The sequence below is a fragment of the Bombina bombina genome, chromosome 1 (assembly GCF_027579735.1).
Source record: "Bombina bombina isolate aBomBom1 chromosome 1, aBomBom1.pri, whole genome shotgun sequence".
Classification (NCBI taxonomy): domain Eukaryota; kingdom Metazoa; phylum Chordata; class Amphibia; order Anura; family Bombinatoridae; genus Bombina; species Bombina bombina.
In genome coordinates this window covers 364156223-364180528 of record NC_069499.1, presented here as the reverse complement: position 1 = coordinate 364180528, position 24306 = coordinate 364156223, and the positions used below count along the sequence as shown (strand labels likewise).

General features: G+C 43.8%; 1 protein-coding gene across 1 annotated transcript in view; it reads left to right on the top strand.

Moving 5' to 3' along the window:
• The window catches only part of DARS1 (aspartyl-tRNA synthetase 1), a 436414-nt gene that overhangs the window by 222326 nt on the left and 189782 nt on the right, over window positions 1-24306 (top strand). The window contains exon 8 of the mRNA XM_053698254.1: window positions 21201-21281. Within this exon, the coding sequence (XP_053554229.1) occupies window positions 21201-21281 (81 nt within the window). The remainder of the gene's footprint in view (window positions 1-21200; window positions 21282-24306) is intronic.

Sequence of the window (24306 nt, the reverse complement as noted above, 5' to 3'; positions counted from 1 at the left end):
CTATCTCCGTCAACGAGGGTTCCCTTCTTGGGAACTATATTAGACTCCTTAGAAATGAGGATTTTTCTGACAGAAGCCAGAAAAACAAAACTTCTAGACTCTTGTCGGATACTTCATTCCGTTCCTCTTCCTTCCATAGCGCAGTGCATGGAAGTGATAGGTTTGATGGTAGCGGCAATGGACATAGTTCCTTTTGTGCGCATTCATCTAAGACCATTACAACTGTTCATGCTCAGTCAGTGGAATGGGGACTATTCAGACTTGTCTCCGAAGATACAAGTAAATCAGAGGACCAGAGACTCATTCCGTTGGTGGCTGTCCCTGGACAACCTGTCACAAGGGATGACCTTCCGCAGACCAGAGTGGGTCATTGTCACGACCGACGCCAGTCTGATGGGCTGGGGCGCGGTCTGGGGATCCCTGAAAGCTCAGGGTCTTTGGTCTCGGGTAGAATCTCTTCTACCGATAAATATTCTGGAACTGAGAGCGATATTCAATGCTCTCAAAGCTTGGCCTCAGCTAGCGAGGGCCAAGTTCATACATCAACCATCAGGGGGGAACAAGGAGTTCCCTAGCGATGGAAGAAGTGACCAAAATCATTCTATGGGCGGAGTCTCACTCCTGCCACCTGTCTGCTATCCACATCCCAGGAGGAATTGGGAAGCGGATTTTCTGAGTCGTCAGACATTGCATCCGGGGGTGTGGGAACTCCATCCGGAAATCTTTGCCCAAGTCACTCAACCGTGGGGCATTCCAGACATGGATCTGATGGCCTCTCGTCAGAACTTCAGAGTTCCTTACTACGGGTACAGATCCAGGGATCCCAAGGCGGCTCTAGTGGATGCACTAGTAGCACCTTGGACCTTCAAACTAGCTTATGTGTTCCCGCCGTTTCCTCTCATCCCCAGGCTGGTAGCCAGGATCAATCAGGAGAGGGCGTCGGTGATTTTGATAGCTCCTGCGTGGCCACGCAGGACTTGGTATGCAGATCTGGTGAATATGTCATCGGCTCCACCATGGAAGCTACCTTTGAGACGAGACCTTCTTGTTCTAGGTCCGTTCGACCCACTCCAGCTGACTGCTTGGAGATTGAACGCTTGATCTTATCAAAGCGAGGGTTCTCAGATTCTGTTATTAATACTCTTGTTCAGGCCTGAAAGCCTGTAACCAGAAAAATTACCACATAATTTGGTATATCTGTTGGTGTGAATCTGCAGGATTCCCTTGGGACAAGGTTAAGATTCCTAAGAGTCTATCCTTCCTTCGAGAAGGATTGGAAAAAGGATTATCTGCAAGTTCCTTGATGGGACAGATTTCTGCCTTGTCTGTGTTACTTCACAAAAAGCTGGCAGCTGTGCCAGATGTTCTAGCCTTTGTTCAGGCTCTGGTTAGAATCAAGCCTGTTTACAAAATTTTGACTCCTCCTTGGAGTCTCAACCTAGTTCTTTCAGTTCTTCAGGGGGTTCCGTTTGAACCCTTACATTCCGTTGATATTAAGTTATTATCTTGGAAAGTTTTGTTTTTGGTTGCAATTTCTTCTGCTAGAAGAGTTTCAGAATTATCTGCTCTGCAGTGTTCTTCTCCTTATCTGGTGTTCCATGCAGATAAGGTGGTTTTGCGTACTAAACCTGGTTTTCTTCCAAAAGTTGTTTCTAACAAAAACATTAACCAGGAGATAGTTGTGCCTTCTTTGTGTCCTAATCCAGTTTCAAAGAAGGAACGTTTGTTGCACAACTTGGATGTAGTTCGTGCTCTCAAATTTTACTTAGCAGCTACTAAGGATTTCAGACAAACTTTGTCTTTGTTTGTTGTTTATTCTGGTAAACGGAGAGGTCAAAAAGCAACTTCTACCTCTCTCTCCTTCTGGATTAAAAGCATTATCCGATTGGCTTATGAGACTGCCGGACGGCAGCCTCCTGAAAGAATCACAGCTCACTCCACTAGGGCTGTGGCTTCCACATGGGCCTTCAAGAACGAGGCTTCTGTTGATCAGATATGTAAGGCAGCGACTTGGTCTTCACTGCACACTTTTTCTAAATTTTACAAATTTGATACTTTTGCTTCTTCTGAGGCTATTTTTGGGAGAAAGGTTTTGCAAGCCGTGGTGCCTTCCATTTAGGTGACCTGATTTGCTCCCTCCCTTCATCCGTGTCCTAAAGCTTTGGTATTGGTTCCCACAAGTAAGGATGACGCCGTGGACCGGACACACCTATGTTGGAGAAAACAGAATTTATGTTTACCTGATAAATTACTTTCTCCAACGGTGTGTCCGGTCCACGGCCCGCCCTGGTTTTTTTAATCAGGTCTGATAATTTATTTTCTTTAACTACAGTCACCACGGTAACATATGGTTTCTCCTATGCATATATTCCTCCTTAACGTCGGTCGAATGACTGGGGTAGGCGGAGCCTAGGAGGGATCATGTGACCAGCTTTGCTGGGCTCTTTGCCATTTCCTGTTGGGGAAGAGAATATCCCACAAGTAAGGATGACGCCGTGGACCGGACACACCGTTGGAGAAAGTAATTTATCAGGTAAACATAAATTCTGTTTTTCAGTAATCACAATTCTAAAATACATCTGCCTTTAATACCCCTTGTGCTTGAAACCAACAGGAAATCATTATCTTATTTCTCCAACATTGGTGTGTCCGGTCCACGGCGTCATCCTTACTTGTGGGATATCTCTTCCCCAACAGGAAATGGCAAAGAGTCCCAGCAAAGCTGGCCATATAGTCCCTCCTAGGCTCCGCCCACCCCAGTCATTCTCTTTGCCGTTGCACAGGCAACATCTCCACGGAGATGGTTAAGAGTTTTTTGGTGTTTAAATGTAGTTTTTATTCTTCTATCAAGTGTTTGTTATTTTAAAATAGTGCTGGTATGTACTATTTACTCTGAAACAGAAAAGGATGAAGATTTCTGTTTGTGAGAGGAAGATGATTTTAGCAGACAGTAACTAAAATCGATTGCTGTTTCCACATAGGACTGTTGAGATGAAGTAACTTCAGTTGGGGGAAACAGTTAGCAGACTTTTCTGCTTAAGGTATGACTAGCCATATTTCTAACAAGACCATGTAATGCTGGAAGGCTGTCATTTCCCCTAATGGGGACCGGTAAGCCATTTTCTTAGTCAAACAAACAGAATAAAGGGCTTAATATGGGCTATAAAACTGGTAGACATTTTTATGGGCTAAATCGATTGCTTTATTTGGGCATTTTATTCATATTTATGCTGACAATTCACATTTATAAACTTGGGGAACGTTTATTAAACGGCAGGCACTATGTTAGACACCTTTTCCAGTCAGGGGGCCTTCCTAGTTGTAGGCTGAGCCTCATTTTCGCGCCATTACTGCACAGTTGTTTTTTGAGAGCAGGGCATGCAGATGCATGTGTGAGGATCTGAAAGTTGCTGGAAAAGTTTCTAGAAGGCGTCAATTGGTATCGTATTCCCCTCTGGGCTTGGTTAGGTCTCAGCAAAGGCTATAGCTGGGACTGTATAGGGGTTAAATTTGTAAACGGCTTCGGTTCCGTTATTTTAAGGGTTAAAGCTCTGAAATTTGTCGTGCAATACTCTTAATGCTTTAAGACACTGTGGTGAAATTTTGGTAATTTTTGAAAAATTCCTTCATACTTTTTCACATATTCAGTAATAAAGTGTTTTCTGTTTAAAATTTAAAGAGACAGTAACGGTTTTGTTTTAAAACGTTTTTCTCCAACATAGGTGTGTCCGGTCCACGGCGTCATCCTTACTTGTGGGATATTCTCTTCCCCAACAGGAAATGGCAAAGAGCCCAGCAAAGCTGGTCACATGATCCCTCCTAGGCTCCGCCTACCCCAGTCATTCTCTTTGCCGTTGTACAGGCAACATCTCCACGGAGATGGCTTAGAGTTTTTTAGTGTTTAACTGTAGTTTTTATTATTCAATCAAGAGTTTGTTATTTTAAAATAGTGCTGGTATGTACTATTTACTCTGAAACAGAAAAGAGATGAAGATTTCTGTTTGTAAGAGGAAAATGATTTTAGCAACCGTTACTAAAATCCATGGCTGTTCCACACAGGACTGTTGAGAGGAATTAACTTCAGTTGGGGGAACAGTGAGCAGTCTTTTGCTGCTTGAGGTATGACACATTCTAACAAGACGAAGTAATGCTGGAAGCTGTCATTTTCCCTATGGGATCCGGTAAGCCATGTTTATTCAGAAAGTAAATAAGGGCTTCACAAGGGCTTATTATGACTGTAGACTTTTTCTGGGCTAAATCGATTCATATATTACACATATTTAGCCTTGAGGAATCATTTAATCTGGGTATTTTGGTAAAATAATATCGGCAGGCACTGTTTTAGACACCTTATTCTTTAGGGGCTTTCCCTAATCATAGGCAGAGCCTCATTTTCGCGCCGGTATTGCGCACTTGTTTTTGAGAGGCATGACATGCAGTCGCATGTGTGAGGAGCTCTGATACATAGAAAAGACTTTCTGAAGGCATCATTTGGTATCGTATTCCCCTTTGGGCTTGGTTGGGTCTCAGCAAAGCAGATACCAGGGACTGTAAAGGGGTTAAAGTTAAAAACGGCTCCGGTTCCGTTATTTTAAGGGTTAAAGCTTCCAAATTTGGTGTGCAATACTTTTAAGGCTTTAAGACACTGTGGTGAAATTTTGGTGAATTTTGAACAATTCCTTCATACTTTTTCGCGATTGCAGTAATAAAGTGTGTTCAGTTTAAAATTTAAAGTGACAGTAACGGTTTTATTTTAAAACGTTTTTTGTACTTTATCAAGTTTATGCCTGTTTAACATGTCTGAACTACCAGATAGACTGTGTTCTGAATGTGGGGAAGCCAGGGTTCCTTCTCATTTAAATAAATGTGATTTATGTGACACTGAAAATGATGCCCAAGATGATTCCTCAAGTGAGGGGAGTAAGCATGGTACTGCATCATTCCCTCCTTCGTCTACACGAGTCTTGCCCACTCAGGAGGCCCCTAGTACATCTAGCGCGCCAATACTCCTTACTATGCAACAATTAACGGCTGTAATGGATAATTCTATCAAAAACATTTTAGCCAAAATGCCCACTTATCAGCGTAAGCGCGACTGCTCTGTTTTAGATACTGAAGAGCATGAGGACGCTGATGATAATGGTTCTGAAATGCCCCTACACCAGTCTGAGGGGGCCAGGGAGGTTTTGTCTGAGGGAGAAATTTCAGATTCAGGGAAAATTTCTCAACAAGCTGAACCCGATGTGATTACATTTAAATTTAAGTTGGAACATCTCCGCGCTCTGCTTAAGGAGGTATTATCCACTCTGGATGATTGTGAGAATTTGATCATCCCAGAGAAACTATGTAAAATGGACAAGTTCCTAGAGGTCCCGGGGCTCCCAGAAGCTTTTCCTATACCCAAGCGGGTGGCGGACATTGTAAATAAAGAATGGGAAAGGCCCGGTATACCTTTCGTCCCTCCCCCCATATTTAAAAAATTGTTTCCTATGGTCGACCCCAGAAAGGACTTATGGCAGACAGTCCCTAAGGTCGAGGGAGCGGTTTCTACTTTAAACAAACGCACCACTATACCCATAGAAGATAGTTGTGCTTTCAAAGATCCTATGGATAAAAAATTAGAAGGTTTGCTTAAAAAGATGTTTGTTCAGCAAGGTTACCTTCTACAACCAATTTCATGCATTGTCCCTGTCACTACAGCCGCGTGTTTCTGGTTCGATGAACTAGTTAAGGCGATCGATAGTGATTCTCCTCCTTATGAGGAGATTATGGACAGAATCCGTGCTCTCAAATTGGCTAATTCTTTCACCCTAGACGCCACTTTGCAATTGGCTAGGTTAGCGGCGAAAAATTCGGGGTTTGCTATTGTGGCGCGCAGAGCGCTTTGGTTGAAATCTTGGTCAGCGGATGCGTCTTCCAAGAACAAACTACTTAACATTCCTTTCAAGGGGAAAACGCTGTTTGGCCCTGACTTGAAAGAGATTATCTCTGATATCACTGGGGGTAAGGGCCACGCCCTTCCTCAGGATAGGTCTTTCAAGGCCAAAAATAAACCTAATTTTCGTCCCTTTCGTAGAAACGGACCAGCCCCAAGTGCTACGTCCTCTAAACAAGAGGGTAATACTTCTCAAGCCAAGCCAGCCTGGAGACCAATGCAAGGCTGGAACAAGGGAAAGCAGGCCAAGAAACCTGCCACTGCTACCAAGACAGCATGAAATGTTGGCCCCCGATCCGGGACCGGATCTGGTGGGGGGCAGACTCTCTCTCTTCGCTCAGGCTTGGGCAAGAGATGTTCTGGATCCTTGGGCACTAGAAATAGTCTCCCAAGGTTATCTTCTGGAATTCAAGGGGCTTCCCCCAAGGGGGAGGTTCCACAGGTCTCAATTGTCTTCAGACCACATAAAAAGACAGGCATTCTTGCATTGTGTAGAAGACCTGCTAAAAATGGGAGTGATTCATCCTGTTCCATTAGGAGAACAAGGGATGGGGTTCTACTCCAATCTGTTCATAGTTCCCAAAAAAGAGGGAACGTTCAGACCAATCTTAGATCTCAAGATCTTAAACAAGTTTCTCAAGGTTCCATCGTTCAAGATGGAAACCATTCGAACAATTCTTCCTTCCATCCAGGAAGGTCAATTCATGACCACGGTGGATTTAAAGGATGCGTATCTACATATTCCTATCCACAAGGAACATCATCGGTTCCTAAGGTTCGCATTCCTGGACAAGCATTACCAGTTCGTGGCGCTTCCTTTCGGATTAGCCACTGCTCCAAGGATTTTCACAAAGGTACTAGGGTCCCTTCTAGCGGTGCTAAGACCAAGGGGCATTGCAGTAGTACCTTACTTGGACGACATTCTGATTCAAGCGTCGTCCCTTCCTCAAGCAAAGGCTCACACGGACATAGTCCTGGCCTTTCTCAGATCTCACGGATGGAAAGTGAACGTGGAAAAGAGTTCTCTATCTCCGTCGACAAGGGTTCCCTTCTTGGGAACAATAATAGACTCCTTAGAAATGAGTATTTTTCTGACAGAGGCCAGAAAAACAAATCTTCTAAACTTTTGTCGGACACTTCATTCCGTTCCTCTTCCTTCCATAGCGCAGTGCATGGAAGTAATAGGTTTGATGGTAGCGGCAATGGACATAGTTCCTTTTGCGCGCATTCATCTAAGACCATTACAACTGTGCATGCTCAGTCAGTGGAATGGGGACTATACAGACTTGTCTCCGAAGATACAAGTAAATCAGAGGACCAGAGACTCACTCCGTTGGTGGCTGTCCCTGGACAACCTGTCACAAGGGATGACCTTCCGCAGACCAGAGTGGGTCATTGTCACGACCGACGCCAGTCTGATGGGCTGGGGCGCGGTCTGGGGATCCCTGAAAGCTCAGGGTCTTTGATCTCGGGAAGAATCTCTTCTACCGATAAATATTCTGGAACTGAGAGCGATATTCAATGCTCTCAAGGCTTGGCCTCAACTAGCGAAGGCCAAGTTCATACGGTTTCAATCAGACAACATGACGACTGTTGCGTACATCAACCATCAGGGGGGAACAAGGAGTTCCCTGGCGATGGAAGAAGTGACCAAAATCATTCAATGGGCGGAGACTCGCTCCTGCCACCTGTCTGCAATCCACATCCCAGGAGTGGAAAATTGGGAAGCGGATTTTCTGAGTCGTCAGACATTGCATCCGGGGGAGTGGGAACTCCATCCGGAAATCTTTGCCCAAATCACTCAACTGTGGGGCATTCCAGACATGGATCTGATGGCCTCTCGTCAGAACTTCAAGGTTCCTTGCTACGGGTCCAGATCCAGGGATCCCAAGGCGACTCTAGTAGATGCACTAGTAGCACCTTGGACCTTCAAACTAGCTTATGTATTCCCGCCGTTTCCTCTCATCCCCAGGCTGGTAGCCAGGATCCATCAGGAGAGGGCGTCGGTGATCTTGATAGCTCCTGCGTGGCCACGCAGGACTTGGTATGCAGATCTGGTGAATATGTCATCGGCTCCACCATGGAAGCTACCTTTGAGACGAGACCTTCTTGTTCAAGGTCCGTTCGAACATCCGAATCTGGTCTCACTCCAGCTGACTGCCTGGAGATTGAACGCTTGATTTTATCAAAACGAGGGTTCTCAGATTCTGTTATTGATACTCTTGTTCAGGCCAGAAAGCCTGTAACTAGAAAAATTTACCACAAAATATGGAAAAAATATATCTGTTGGTGTGAATCTAAAGGATTCCCCTGGGACAAGGTAAAGATTCCTAAGATTCTATCCTTTCTCCAAGAAGGATTGGAGAAAGGATTATCTGCAAGTTCCTTGAAGGGACAGATTTCTGCCTTGTCTGTGTTACTTCACAAAAAGCTGGCAGCTGTGCCAGATGTTCAAGCCTTTGTTCAGGCTCTGGTTAGAATCAAGCCTGTTTACAAACCTTTGACTCCTCCTTGGAGTCTCAACTTAGTTCTTTCAGTTCTTCAGGGGGTTCCGTTTGAACCCTTACATTCCGTTGATATTAAGTTATTATCTTGGAAAGTTTTGTTTTTGGTTGCAATTTCTTCTGCTAGAAGAGTTTCAGAATTATCTGCTCTGCAGTGTTCTCCTCCTTATCTGGTGTTCCATGCAGATAAGGTGGTTTTACGTACTAAACCTGGTTTTCTTCCAAAAGTTGTTTCTAACAAAAACATTAACCAGGAGATAGTCGTGCCTTCTTTGTGTCCGAAACCAGTTTCGAAGAAGGAACGTTTGTTGCACAATTTGGATGTTGTTCGCGCTCTAAAATTCTATTTAGATGCTACAAAGGATTTTAGACAAACATCTTCCTTGTTTGTTGTTTATTCTGGTAAAAGGAGAGGTCAAAAAGCAACTTCTACCTCTCTCTCTTTTTGGATTAAAAGCATCATCAGATTGGCTTACGAGACTGCCGGACGGCAGCCTCCTGAAAGAATCACAGCTCATTCCACTAGGGCTGTGGCTTCCACATGGGCCTTCAAGAACGAGGCTTCTGTTGATCAGATATGTAGGGCAGCGACTTGGTCTTCACTGCACACTTTTACCAAATTTTACAAGTTTGATACTTTTGCTTCTTCTGAGGCTGTTTTTGGGAGAAAGGTTTTGCAAGCCGTGGTGCCTTCCATTTAGGTGACCTGATTTGCTCCCTCCCTTCATCCGTGTCCTAAAGCTTTGGTATTGGTTCCCACAAGTAAGGATGACGCCGTGGACCGGACACACCTATGTTGGAGAAAACAGAATTTATGTTTACCTGATAAATTACTTTCTCCAACGGTGTGTCCGGTCCATGGCCCGCCCTGGTTTTTTAATCAGGTCTGATAATTTATTTTCTTTAACTACAGTCACCACGGTATCATATGGTTTCTCCTATGCAAATATTCCTCCTTAACGTCGGTCGAATGACTGGGGTAGGCGGAGCCTAGGAGGGATCATGTGACCAGCTTTGCTGGGCTCTTTGCCATTTCCTGTTGGGGAAGAGAATATCCCACAAGTAAGGATGACGCCGTGGACCGGACACACCGTTGGAGAAAGTAATTTATCAGGTAAACATAAATTCTGTTTTTTGTGCTTTATTGACAAGTTTAAGCCTGTTTAACATGTCTGTGCCTTCGGATAAGCTATGTTCTATATGTATGAAAGCCAATTTGTCTCTCCATTTAAATTTGTGTGATAATTGTGCCATAGCGTCCAAACAAAGTAAGGACAGTACTGCCACAGATAATGAAATTGCCCAAGATGATTCCTCAGATGAGGGGAGTAAACATGATACTACATCATCTCCTACTGTGTCTACACCAGTTTTGCCCACACAGGAGGCCCCTAGTACATCTAGCGCGCCAATGCTTATTACCATGCAACAATTAACGGCTGTAATGTATAACTCCATAGCAAATATTTTATCCAAAATGCCTACTTATCAGAGAAAGCGCGATTGCTCTGTTTTAAACACTGAAGAGCAGGAGGGCGCTGATGATAATTGTTCTGTCATACCCTCACACCAATCTGAAGGGGCCATGAGGGAGGTTTTGTCAGATGGGGAAATTTCAGATTCAGGAAAAATTTCTCAACAAGCTGAACCTGATGTTGTGACATTTAAATTTAAATTAGAACATCTCCGCGCACTGCTTAAGGAGGTGTTATCTACTCTGGATGATTGTGACAACCTGGTCATTCCAGAGAAATTATGCAAGATGGACAAGTTCCTAGAGGTTCCAGTGCACCCTGACGCTTTTCCTATACCCAAGCGGGTGGCGGACATAGTGAATAAGGAGTGGGAAAAGCCCGGCATACCTTTTGTTCCCCCCCCTATATTTAAGAAATTATTTCCTATGGTCGACCCCAGAAAGGACTTATGGCAGACAGTCCCTAAAGTCGAGGGGGCAGTTTCTACTCTAAACAAACGCACTACTATTCCTATCGAGGATAGTTGTGCTTTCAAAGATCCTATGGATAAAAAATTGGAGGGTTTGCTTAAAAAGATTTTTGTACAGCAAGGTTACCTTCTACAACCCATTTCGTGCATTGTTCCTGTCACTACAGCAGCGTGGTTCTGGTTTGAGGAACTAGAAAACTCGCTTAGTAGAGAGACTCCATATGAGGAGGTTATGGACAGAGTTCACACACTTAAGTTGGCTAACTCTTTTATTTTAGATGCCGCTTTGCAATTAGCTAGATTAGCGGCGAAAAATTCAGGGTTTGCTATCGTGGCGCGCAGAGCGCTTTGGCTAAAGTCTTGGTCAGCGGATGTGTCATCCAAGACAAAATTGCTTAACATCCCTTTCAAAGGTAAAACTCTATTTGGACCAGAATTGAAAGAGATTATTTCAGACATCACTGGGGAAAGGGCCACACCCTTCCACAAGATAGGCCTTTCAAGGCCAAGAATAAGTCTAATTTTTGTTCCTTTCGCAATTTCAGGAACGGACCGGCCTCTAATTCTGCATCCTCTAAGCAAGAGGGTAATGCCTCACAACCCAAACCAGCCTGGAAACCGATGCAAGGCTGGAACAAGGGTAAGCAGGCCAAGAAGCCTGCCGCTGCTAACAAAACAGCATGAAGGAGTAGCCCCCGATCCGGGACCGGATCTAGTGGGGGGCAGACTCTCTCTCTTTGCTCAGGCTTGGGCAAGAGATGTTCAGGATCCCTTGGCGCTAGAAATAGTTTCTCAGGGTTATCTCCTGGAATTCAGGGAACTACCCCCAAGGGGAAGGTTCCACATGTCTCACTTATCCTCAAACCAAATAAAGAGACAGGCGTTCTTACATTGTGTAGAAGACCTGTTAAAGATGGGAGTGATACACCCAGTTCCAATAAAGGAACAAGGAATGGGATTTTATTCCAATCTGTTCGTAGTTCCCAAAAAAGAGGGAACTTTCAGACCAATTTTGGATTTGAAGATCCTAAACAAATTTCTCAGGGTACCATCGTTCAAGATGGAAACCATTCGAACGATTCTACCCACTATCCAGGAAAGTCAATATATGACTACTGTGGATCTAAAGGATGCGTACCTACATATTCCTATCCACAAAGAACATCATCAGTTCCTAAGGTTCGCCTTTCTGGACAAGCATTACCAGTTTGTGGCCCTCCCATTCGGGTTAGCCACTGCTCCAAGGATTTTCACAAAGGTACTAGGGTCACTTCTAGCGGTTCTAAGACCGAGGGGCATTGCAGTAGTACCTTACTTGGACGACATTCTAATACAAGCGTCGTCTCTGTCAAAAGCAAAGGCTCATACAGACATCGTTCTGGCCTTTCTCAGATCACACGGATGGAAGGTGAACATAGAAAAAAGTTCTCTGTCTCCGTCGACAAGAGTTCCCTTCTTGGGAACAATAATAGATTCCTTAGAAATGAGGATTTTTCTGACAGAGGTCAGAAAGTCAAAACTTCTAAGCACTTGTCAAGTTCTTCATTCTGTTCCTCGTCCTTCCATAGCGCAGTGCATGGAAGTAGTAGGGTTGATGGTTGCAGCAATGGACATAGTTCCTTTTGCACGAATTCATCTAAGACCATTACAACTGTGCATGCTTAAACAGTGGAATGGGGACTATACAGACTTGTCTCCAATGATTCAAGTAGATCAGAAGACCAGAGATTCACTCCGTTGGTGGCTGACCCTGGACAATCTATCCCGGGGAATGAGCTTCCGCAGACCAGAGTGGGTCATTGTCACGACCGACGCCAGTCTAGTGGGCTGGGGCGCGGTCTGGGAATCCCTGAAAGCTCAGGGTCTATGGTCTCGGGAAGAGTCTCTTCTCCCGATAAACATTCTGGAACTGAGAGCGATATTCAATGCTCTCAGGACTTGGCCTCAACTAGCAAAGGCCAGATTCATAAGATTCCAATCAGACAACATGACGACCGTTGCGTATATCAATCATCAGGGGGGAACAAGGAGTTCCCTGGCGATGAAAGAAGTGACCAAAATAATTCAATGGGCAGAGGATCACTCCTGCCACCTGTCTGCGATCCACATCCCAGGTGTGGAAAACTGGGAGGCGGATTATCTGAGTCGTCAGACATTCCATCCGGGGGAGTGGTAACTCCACCCGGAGATCTTTGCCCAAATAACTCAATTATGGGGCATTCCAGACATGGATCTGATGGCGTCTCGTCAGAACTTCAAGGTTCCTTGCTACGGGTCCAGATCCAGGGATCCCAAGGCGACTCTAGTAGATGCACTATCGAAGCGTGGGTTTTCAGATTCCGTGATAGATACTCTGGTTCAGGCCAGAAAACCGGTAACTAGAAAGATTTACCATAAGATATGGAAAAGATATATCTGTTGGTGTGAATCCAAAGGATTCCCATGGAATAAGATAAAAATTCCTAGGATTCTCTCCTTTCTACAAGAAGGTTTGGAGAAAGGATTATCTGCAAGTTCTCTAAAGGGACAGATCTCTGCTTTATCTGTCTTACTACACAAAAGACTGGCAGCTGTGCCAGATGTTCAAGCATTTGTTCAGGCTCTGGTTAGGATCAAGCCTGTTTACAGACCTTTGACTCCTCCCTGGAGTCTAAATCTAGTTCTTTCAGTTCTTCAAGGGGTTCCGTTTGAACCTTTACATTCCATAGATATTAAGTTACTATCTTGGAAAGTTTTGTTTTTGGTTGCTATTTCTTCTGCTAGAAGAGTTTCTGAGTTATCTGCTCTGCAGTGTTCTCCGCCCTATCTGGTGTTCCATGCAGATAAGGTGGTTTTGCGTACTAAGCCTGGTTTTCTTCCAAAGGTTGTTTCTAACAAAAATATTAACCAGGAGATAGTTGTACCTTCCTTGTGTCCGAATCCAGTTTCAAAGAAGGAACGTTTGTTGCACAATTTGGACGTAGTCCGTGCTCTAAAATTCTATTTAGAGGCTACAAAAGATTTCAGACAAACATCTTATTTATTTGTTGTTTATTCTGGTAAAAGGAGAGGTCAAAAAGCGACTTCTACCTCTCTTTCCTTTTGGCTTAAAAGCATCATCCGATTGGCTTATGAGACTGCCGGACGGCAGCCTCCTGAAAGAATCACAGCTCACTCCACTAGGGCCGTGGCTTCCACATGGGCCTTCAAGAACGAGGCTTCTGTTGACCAGATATGTAAGGCAGCGACTTGGTCTTCACTGCACACTTTTGCCAAATTTTACAAATTTGATACTTTTGCTTCTTCGGAGGCTATTTTTGGGAGAAAGGTTTTGCAAGCCGTGGTGCCTTCCGTTTAGGTAACCTGATTTGCTCCCTCCCTTCATCCGTGTCCTAAAGCTTTGGTATTGGTTCCCACAAGTAAGGATGACGCCGTGGACCGGACACACCAATGTTGGAGAAAACAGAATTTATGCTTACCTGATAAATTACTTTCTCCAACGGTGTGTCCGGTTCACGGCCCGCCCTGGTTTTTTAATCAGGTCTGATGAATTATTTTCTCTAACTACAGTCACCACAGTACCATATGGTTTCTCCTATATTTTTCCTCCTGTCAGTCGGTCGAATGACTGGGGTGGGCGGAGCCTAGGAGGGACTATATGGCCAGCTTTGCTGGGACTCTTTGCCATTTCCTGTTGGGGAAGAGATATCCCACAAGTAAGGATGACGCCGTGGACCGGACACACCGTTGGAGAAAGTAATTTATCAGGTAAGCATAAATTCTGTTTTTGTTAATCTCCTGATTTTGTTATCTTAAAACAAAATGTGCAGGATCAAGCAAAATTTCTATATTTGTGGTTTAGTGATTACATTTCTTTAATGGACTGTAGTAATGTTTATAGGTGGTGTGTGCAATTAGCATTTTCTTTCATGTAATTTGCAAGAGTCCATGAGCTAATGACGTTTGGGATATACAATCCTACCAGGAGGGGCAAAGTTTCTTAAACCTCAAAATGCCTATAAATACACCCTTCACCACACCCACAATTCAGTTTAACGAATAGCCAAGTAGTGGGGTGATAAAGAAAGGAGTAAAAAGCATCAACAAAGGAATCTGGAAATAATTGTGCTTTATTCCAAAAAATCATAACCACCATAAGAAAAGGGTGGGCCTCATGGACTCTTGCCAATATGAAAGAAATGAATGTATCAGGTAAGTTCTTACATAAATTATGTTTTCTTTCATGTAATTGGCAAGAGTCCATGAGCTAGTGACGTATGGGATATCAAATACCCAAGATGTGGAACTCCATGCAAGAGTCACTAGAGAGGGAGGGATAAAAATAAACAGCCATATGCTGAAAAATTAATCCACAACCCAAAATATAAGTTATTCTCTTACATTTCATGGTGTTCTTCTCATAAATTGTCTTGGCATTCTTTTAGAATTCCTAGAATTTTACAGTTTCTTCAGGATGGTTTGGATAAAGGTTTGTCTGCAAGTCCTTTGAAGGGATACATCTCTGCTCTTTCTGTTTTATTTCACAGAAAGATTGCTACTCTTCCTGATATTCACTGTTTTGTTCAGGCTTTAGTTCGTATTAAGCCTGTCATTAATTAAATTTCTCCTCCTTGGAGTCTTAATTTGGTTTTGAGGGCGTTAAAGGCTCCTCCATTTGAGCCTATGCATTCTTTGGACATTAAACTACTTTCTTGGAAAGTGTTGTTCCTTTTGGCCATCTCTTCTGCTAGAAAAGTTTCTGAGCTTTCTGCTCTTTCTTGTGAATCTCCTTTTCTGATTTTTCATCAGGATAAGGCGGTTTTGCAGACTTCATTTAAGTTCTTACCCAAGGTTGTGAATTCTAACAACATTAATAGAGAAATTGTTGTCCCTTCCTTGTGTCCTAATCCTAAGAATTCTTTGGAAAAATCCTTACATTCTTTGGATGTGGTGAGAGCTTTGAGATATTATGTTGAAGCTACTTAAGATTTCAGAAAGACTTCTAGTCTATTTGTTATATTCTCTGGTTCTAGGAAAGGTCAGAAGGCTTCTGCTATTTCCTTGGCCTCTTGGTTAAAGCTTTTGATTCATCAAGCTTATTTATAGTCGGGTCAGGCCCCGCCTCAGAGAATTACAGCTCATTCTACTAGATCAGTCTCCACTTCGTGGGCTTTTAAGAATGAAGCTTCAGTTGATCAGATTTGCAAAGCGGCAACTTGGTCCTCTTTGCATACATCTACTAAATTCTACCGTTTTTATGTATTTGCTTCTTCAGAAGCAGTTTTTGGTAGAAAAATTCTTCAGGCAGCTATTTCAGTTTGATTATTCTGCTGATGTTTTAAGTTTTTCTTTTCTTCATGAGAATAACTTATATTTTGGGTTGTGGATTAATTTTTCAGCATATGGCTGTTTATTTTTATCCCTTCCTCTCTAGTGACTCTTGCGTGGAGTTCCACATCTTGGGTATTTGATATCCCATACGTCACTAGCTCATGGACTCTTGCCAATTACATGAAAGAAAACATAATTTATGTAAGAACTTACCTGATAAATTCATTTCTTTCATATTGGCGAGAGTCCATGAGGCCCACCCTTTTCTTTTGGTGGTTATGATTTTTTTTTTGTATAAAGCACAATTATTTCCAGATTCCTTTGTTGGTTCTTTTTACTCCTTTCTTTATCAGCCCACTACTTGGCTATTAGTTAAACTGAATTGTGGGTGTGGTGAGGGGTGTATTTATAGGCATTTTGAGGTTTAGGAAACTTTGCCCCTCCTGGTAGGATTGTATATTCCATACGTCACTAGCTCATGGACTCTTGCAAATATGAAAGAAATGAATTTATCAGGTAAGTTCTTACATAAATTATGTTTTTCTTCCTTTTCTATTTCCTTCGGCTGAATTACTGGGGGTTATGGGTAAGGCATTTAACTTAACAGCTTTGCTGGGGTGCTCTTTGCCGCCTCCTGCTGGTCAGGAGTTGAATATCCCACTAGAATTTGGAATGACGTTGTGGACTCTCCATGTCCGGAAATAAAGACATTTATCAGGTAAGCATACATTTTATTTTTTAGATTTTCACCAAGAATATCGCAATGCTGGAGGATCATTTCCATATAAAGGGGAGGGAGAGTCCATGGCTTCATTCATTACTAGTGGGAATTAAGAACCTGGCCACCAGGAGGAGGCAAAGACACCCCAGCCAAAGGCTTAAATACCTCCCCCACTCCCCTCATCCCCCAGTCATCCTTTGCCTTTCGTCACAGGAGGTGGCAGAGAGGTGCCGGAATATCGGAGGTCTTATGAGGGGGTCTACCCTTCGCTATGGGACAGGAGTTTAATTAGCCCTTTAAGCTTCTCAACATGAGGGCCTGGGTGAACGTTAGAGTCTGGAGATGCAGGGGGAGCTTCCCTTTGCAACACTATGCCGACTCATATTAACGGCTCCTTTAGCAATCTGCGTTGACGAGTTTCGCAGATTGCTTTCTTCTCTCAAGACCATGTCAAGAGCGAGCTACTACTTGTCACACTTGAAGGGCCGTGTTCCTGTTCCACGGCGTAGATTCTGATAAGATCGTTTCATTTTTACATAATGATAACACAGAAGCAGGGCCACAGTGTGGCGCCTTTATTTTTATAGAATCAAGGGGCAATATTCCTATGAGGGGATTATTGAGCGGGGGGGGGGGTATGTACTGTACATGATAAATTTATGTGATTGCTGCATTATGTGCAAGGACGCTGCTCTGGTATTTTTTTGGAACTTACAGGTTCTCTTCCGGGATTTTTGCTCGCTCTTTTTTTGGTGCGTTTTTTCATCGGCAGGCGTGGTCCTGCGTAGTCATCCTTGTGACCGGGTGGGACTTCTTCACTTCCGGTCTGATCTGCGTCAGAGGAGACTAAGCGGTTTCTGAGTCCGGTTCATAGGAGGTGGTGAGTGCCTCGGCCATTGGTGGTTATAAAGATGCCTGTTCTAGTCTTTTTTTCTAAGATGTGTTAGAGGGTACTTCCTCTTTATCTAAGTCTTATACCTGTGTTTATTTTGAGGTTTTGGTAGACCAGCCTGCGCAACTGTGTTCCACATGCCTTGAGAAGGCTACGACTTCCAAACATAAGAGAATGTCTAGCACTACTGAGCCGTCCACCTCTGAGGGGTCTCCGTCCCGTGAGGTGCGTTCCCCATTGGTGTCTCCTATACCACATGCAGCGTCCCCCTGTTACCCCTTCGAGGGAAATTGCGTGGCCGCCGGACTTTGGGGACCAGCTTGAAACAGCAGTCGTTAAGGTGATCCATTCTTTTCCGCGTTCTGCTAAGAGCAAGCGTAGAGCTTTTAATAGCGGCCCGACCCAGGAGTTGTGTCTGTCGGACGCTCCAGAGGGGTGGTACGATGACGCAGCCCAATCCGACACGTCCGAAGAGGCCCTTTCGGGTCGGAGTCCGCGCCATCTAAACCTCTGGCAGCGGAGGAGCCCGGTTTTCGGTTTAAAATGGAGAACTTGCATTTTTTGTTAAAGCAAGTGCTGGCTACCTTAGAGGTTCCTGAACCCAAACTACCAGAGGAGCCCTCTATTCCTAAGTTGGATAAGGTTTACGAGGACAGGGTGGTTCCCCAGACCTTCCCGGTTCCTGTCAAGATGGCGAACATTATTAAGAATGAGTGGGAGCGATTAGATTCTTTCTTTTCCCCTTCTCAATTTAAAAAGCTTTTCCCCATCCCGGAAGCCCAGCTAGAGTTGTGGGGGACCATTCCCAAGGTGGATGGGGCCATCTCAACGCTCGCTAAGCGCACAACGATTCCTTTAGAGTATAGTTCTTCGTTCAAGGAGTCTTTGGATAAGAAGCTAGAAAACATGTTGCGAAAGATGTTTCAGCACACAGGGTTTGTTTTTCAACCGGCAGCGGCGGTAGCTGCGGTTGCGTCATATTGGTGCGATGCATTATTAGATATGATTTAGGGTGAACCCTCTTTCGGAGAGGTGCAGGAAAAGATTAAGGCCCTAAAGGTGGCCAATTATTTCATTCATGACGCTAATATGCAGATTATCTGCCTGAATGCCAAGGTGTCAGGTTTTCAGTTCTAGCACGCAGAGCTCTGTGGCTAAAATCCTGGTCGGCGGACATGACCTCTAAGACGAGGCTGTTGTCTCTGCCTTTCAAGGGCAAGATCCTGTTCGGTCCAGGTCTGGACTCTATCATATCCATGGTTACAGGAGGCAAGGGTGCCTTCCTTCCCCAGGATAAGAAGGAGACGCCTAAGAGTGCTAATTTTCGTCCCTTTCACAGAGATAAGGCCAATGCGCTCAGCCCACCGCGAAAGCGGTCCAATCCAAGGGTGCCTGTAAGCCTGCTCTAGCTTGGAACAAGTCTAAGCAGCACAAGAAGCCTGCCGAGACTTGGTCTGCGGACCGAGTGGGGGGTAGATTGTCTCTGTTCTTAGACGCCTGTTTGCAGGATGTTCAGGACCAGTGGGTTCTGGAGGTGGTTGACTAAGGCTACAGGATAGGGTTCTAGTCCTCTCCGCCCAGGGGCAGATTCCTTCTGTCAAACATGTCTTCAAGGACAAAAAGAGAGGGCTTTGTGGGTTGTGTGCGGGATCTCTCCGCTCTAGGGGTTATCGTACCAGTACCCCAGGCAGAGCGGGGTCTAGGTTGTTACGCCAATCTGTTCCTGGTCCCAAAGAAGGAGGGCACGGTCCACCCGATTCTGGAACTCAAATGTTTAAACAAGTTTCTGTCAGTTCCATTGTTCAAAATGGAAACGATCAGATCCATTCTTCCCCTAGTCCTAGAGGGGCAGCTAATGACCTCCTATAGATTTGAACGATGCCTACCTTCATGTTCCGATTCACAGTGACCATTTCAGGTTCCTCAGATTTGCCTTTCTGGATCAGCATTTCCAGTTTGTGGCTCTTCCCTTTGGTCTGGCAACGGCCTCGAGGGTCTTTACCAAAGTCCTGGTGGCCCTTCTAGCAGTGGCCAGATCCCAGGGCATGGTGGTGGCGCCCTATCTGGACGATATTCTTGTTAAGGCGCCTTCATCACATCTGGCAGAGGTCCACACCAGGTTCCTGCTGCAGTTACTTCAATCTCACGGTTGGAGGATCAATTTTGAGAAGAGTTCTCTGGTTCCCAGTACCAGAGTGGAGTTTTTGGGCATGATCATAGACTCAGTGTCCATGAAGATCTTTCTCACAGACAAGCGACGCGCGAAGATGTTGTCCACCTGTCTTGCCCTTTAGTTTACAGCAAGACCGTCCGTAGCTCAGTGCATTGAAATGGTTGGGCTCATGGTCTCCAGCATGGACATCATTCCATTCGCCAAGTTTCATCTCAGACCTCTTCAATGGTGCATGTTGAGACAGTGCAACGGCGATCATTCGGATCTGTCGCAGTCAATACACATGGATGTGCGGACTCGGATTTCCCTCTCCTGGTGGATCCGCCTGGAGCATCTGTCCATGGGGACATCCTTCCTGAGACCGTCCTGGGAGATTGTTACCACGGACGTGAGTCTGGCAGGATGGGGAGCTGTTTGGGGGACGGATGGCATAAGGGAAGTGGTCTCGCTTAGAGTCCCTTCTTCCAATAAATATTCTGGAGCTTCGAGCAACCTACAACGCTCTGGAGGCGTGGCCTTGTCTGAGAGACTTTAGCTTTATCAGGTTCCAGACAGACAATATCACCTTGGTTGCTTACATCAACCACCAGGGAGGCAAGAGAAGCTCCCTGGCACTGAGGGAGGTGTCTCGGATACTGGAGTGGGCGGAGACCCACAACTGTTCGCTCTCTGCAATCCACATCCCAGGTGTGGACAACTGGGAGGCGGATTTTCTCAGCAGGCAGACTTTTCACCCGGGGTATGGTCTCTTCACCCCGAGGTGTTTGCGGAGATCTGTCGCAGATGGGGGACGCCGGTGATCGAGTTCAAGGGATCCCCGGGCGGAGCTAATAGACGCATTGGCGATGCTTTGGGGTTTTGGTCTAGTATACATATTCCCTCCGTTACCGTTTCTTCCTCGTGTAGTGGAGCGTATAAAGCAGGAGAGAGCGTCCTCCATTCTGATTGCTCCTTCATGGCCAAGGAGGACGTGGTTTGCGGATCTGGTGGGGATGTCAGGGAGGTTACCCTGTCGCAGGGATCTGCAGGAACATGGTCCTTTTCAACATCAAAATCTCGATTCTCTGAGGCTGACTGCAAGGAGATTGAATGCTTAGTATACAACCCAAGGTATTGATCTAGACCCATTCTGGTATATTTTATGCCACTGTTTTGCCACCAAATGCAATCATATTAAAAGAAAGAGGAAAAAAAAACTCCTGACCATCATCCTACTATAAATTTTTCCTCTTTCACATGCTATCTTGATTTGAAAAAGCTGGACTGTAAGCTTAAGAGCCGGCCTATTTTTGGTTAAGCACCTGGGTAGCACTTGCTGATTGGTGGCTAAATGTAGCAAACCAATCGGCAAGCGCTACCCAGGTCCTGAACCAAAAATGGGCCGGCTCCTAACCTTACATTACTGATATTTCAATTAAAGACAACAAGAGAACGAAGATAATTTGATAATAGGAGTAAATTAGAAAGTTGCTTAAAATTGCATGATCTATCTGAATCATCAATGAAAAAATTTGGATTTAGTATCACTTTAAGTGATTAGTGACACCTGTAAATACAAACATAATGCGCTGTAGTGCTTTAGAGAATTTTATTTTTGCCTTGTATCTCTAAGATATATGGTTCATGTGCACTCAATAACACTCGCATTTTACTTTTTGTTTTTCGGAATCTGTAAGTGTAAACCTTTCTGTTTTAGCTAAATGTGCTCTGTTTCCTTTCAGCTGTATGTGATCAGTGTGGCTGAGCCTCGCTTGCCCCTGCAGCTGGAGGATGCTGTGCGGCCTGAGACAGACGGAGAAGAGGTAAAACTGGAATGTGATAAGTCTATTTAGTATTTTTATAGTGGTGTTAAAGGGACAGTGTACTGTAAAATTAATTTCCCCTTTAATGTATTTACAATGACAAGTTATATCAGCTACAGAGTTTAAAATGTAAGGAAAAAGTGCTCCTTTTAGTATATCGAATAGTCATTTAAACCACAACCCAATCTGGGCAAAGCTTCCACACAAAATCATCCTTATCTTATCTCTATGTACCCATTAAGACCAATACTTAGAGAGAACAATAGAAAGTCAACATTTTATTATGGCTCTGTCCCATCCCCCACTGGGAGTCTAATTTCTTCTAAGCTGCCTTGTTTATTTAGCCTTCCCATAACCTGTACTTATGTATTGAAAATTTCAGTATAGGTGGGGATACAGCAGGAAAAAGCAGATATTTAAAACGACAAAATAAAGGTAAAGGAACTATATGTAAACAATTTTTTACACTCAGCGGGTAAATTTGATCATTGGGAACACATTAAAAGGAAGGGGGAATTGCAGTTAACGGTCCCTTTTAAATCTTAGACCAACTCTTTCTGTATGGAGGTGATGTAGTGAAAAGTATTGAAGTAAAACATTTGAACGCAAGCACTAGTAGTTTTACTTTGATATATTGTCACAATATGCATGTGACTAACATTTCTGTCTTTCCCCTGATTTTTTACTTTTATAATTAATTGGATTGCAGCACTGCTTTGTTTTTTTTTTTAAATCTAGTATATGAGAAATTAAAAACTCATAGCAAAACCTGTATTTAAACCATGTTTCTACTTGTGATAGGTTAGTCACATATGGTTCCAACAATACTATAAATGAGTATGACTCTTGGGAGACCTATACATACTTATTTACAACTTCCTGAGTTTACAAAAAATATCCTTTTTTGGCAGTTGCTTTTATGTTCTCTTAATGTTAATATGTAGCTCAAATAAAGATAATTCTGCATTTATGTTCTTTTAATATGTTAAATGTTGAATAAGTATAGTTAAAAACTGTCATGTTCTAAGCTCAGAATTAAAATGCACAGATGAAAGCATTAAAGGGGCACTATAGTCCTTTTTTATGTTTAATGTATATTTCTTATACTCAGAACTAGATGCAGTATCTAAACAGTCACTGTGTAACATGTGTAGCTATGACTGTCAAACTGTGCCATATGGTAAATGTACTTCTCTCTGAGTAGAGTAGAAAAAAAATAATCACATCTAAATTACTGGAAACATTGGAAAATAAATGCCCTTTTTTTCCTCTCTGCTTAATTTATTTGATTTTGTACTTAAAGGGACAGTCAAGTCCAAAAAAAACTTTAATGATTTAAATAGGGGGTGTAATTTTAAACAACTTTCCAATTTACTTTTATCACCAATTTTGCTTTGTTCTTTTGATATTGTTAGTTGAAAGCTAAACCTAGGATGTTCATATGCTAATTTCTTCTATAAGATACGACGAGTCCACGGATTCATCCTTTACTTGTGGGATATTATCCTCCTGCTAACAGGAAGTGGCAAAGAGCACCACAGCAGAGCTGTCTATATAGCTCTTCCCTTAGCTCCACCCCCAGTCATTCTCTTTGCCTACTCTAAGTACTAGGAAGGGTAAAGTGAAAGAGGTGATAAAATGTTAGTTTTTATTTTCTTCAAGCAAGAGTTTTTATTTTAAATGGTACCGGTGTGTACTATTTTCTCTCAGGCAGTAGATGGAATGAAGACTTCTGCCTGGAGGCTGATGATCTTAGCATTTGTCACTAAGATCCAGAGCAGTTCCCACAGAATGGCTGAGGAGTACTTAAGAAACTTCAGTGTGAGCAACGTTTTTCATGCTATAAGCAGTGAGGTATGTTCAGTCATTTTTTTCTGGAGAGACTGTGGTATTTCAGAATTGGCTGACAGTATCCCCATGAGGGTAAGGGTAAGCAGTAATCCTAAGAGAAGAGGGGTATTACTAAGCTTGCATATAGGGGCTAAGAAAAAATGGTTGACAATGAGTTTGAATGTTTGTGGGCAAACGTTTATTGAACTGGGAGTGCTGATAACGTTTTTGGCAGTAACATTTTTGATGCTTTATTGGAGGGTACACTTGGCTTCTTTTTTTGGGCTTAAGAACCCACATGGCTAGTTTGGGACCGCTCTGGTGCGGTTCATTTGGGCTGAGAGACATTGAGTGAGATGGGCGGGGCCTATTTTTGCGCCTCAGTTGCGCAGTTGTATTTGCAAGGCAAGCAGCAAGCTCCAACTCTGGTGGGCCCTTGTGGAAGTATTGGGCCAAATCAAAGCTTTACCCCTGTTTTCCAGATCCCTGAGGGCAGGTAGGCGCCACAACAGGGCTGTGGCGAGGTGCAGGGGGTGTTTTTTTCCGGATTTAAACCTTGATTAATTATCCGTTTTTTTACAGTAAGGGTGAAGTGTTCCTTTCCTTGTGGGGCAAACTTAGCTGCATAATTTGAATACTTATACAAAAAATTGCAAAGATTTGATTATTTTAAAGCAGTTTTGCAGAACTTGTATGCTTTTTTTCTCTTAAAGGCGCAGTACCATTTTTAAAGATTGTTATTTTCTCACTAAATAAAGTGTTTTCAAGCCTGTTTGTGGTCATTACTAGCCTGTTTAACATGTCTGACATTGAGGAAAGCCAATGTTAAATGTGTCTGGAAGCCATTGTGGAACCCCCACTTAAAATGTGTCCCTCATGCACTGAAAGGGCAATAAATTGCAAGAACATATTTTAGCTGATAAAAGTATGTCGCAGGATGATTCTCCGTCAGAAGGGAATCAGGTTATGCCATCTAATTCTCCCCAAGTGTCACAGCCATTAACGCCCGCGCAAGCGACGCCAAGTACGTCTAGTGCGTCTAATTCTTTCACCCTGCAAGATATGGCCGCAGTTATGAATAATACCCTCACAGTGGTTTTATCCAAGCTGCCTGAGTTGCAGGGGAAGCGCAGTAGGTCCGGTGTGAGAGTAAATGCTGAGCCCTCTGACGCTTTATTAGCCATCTCCGATGTGC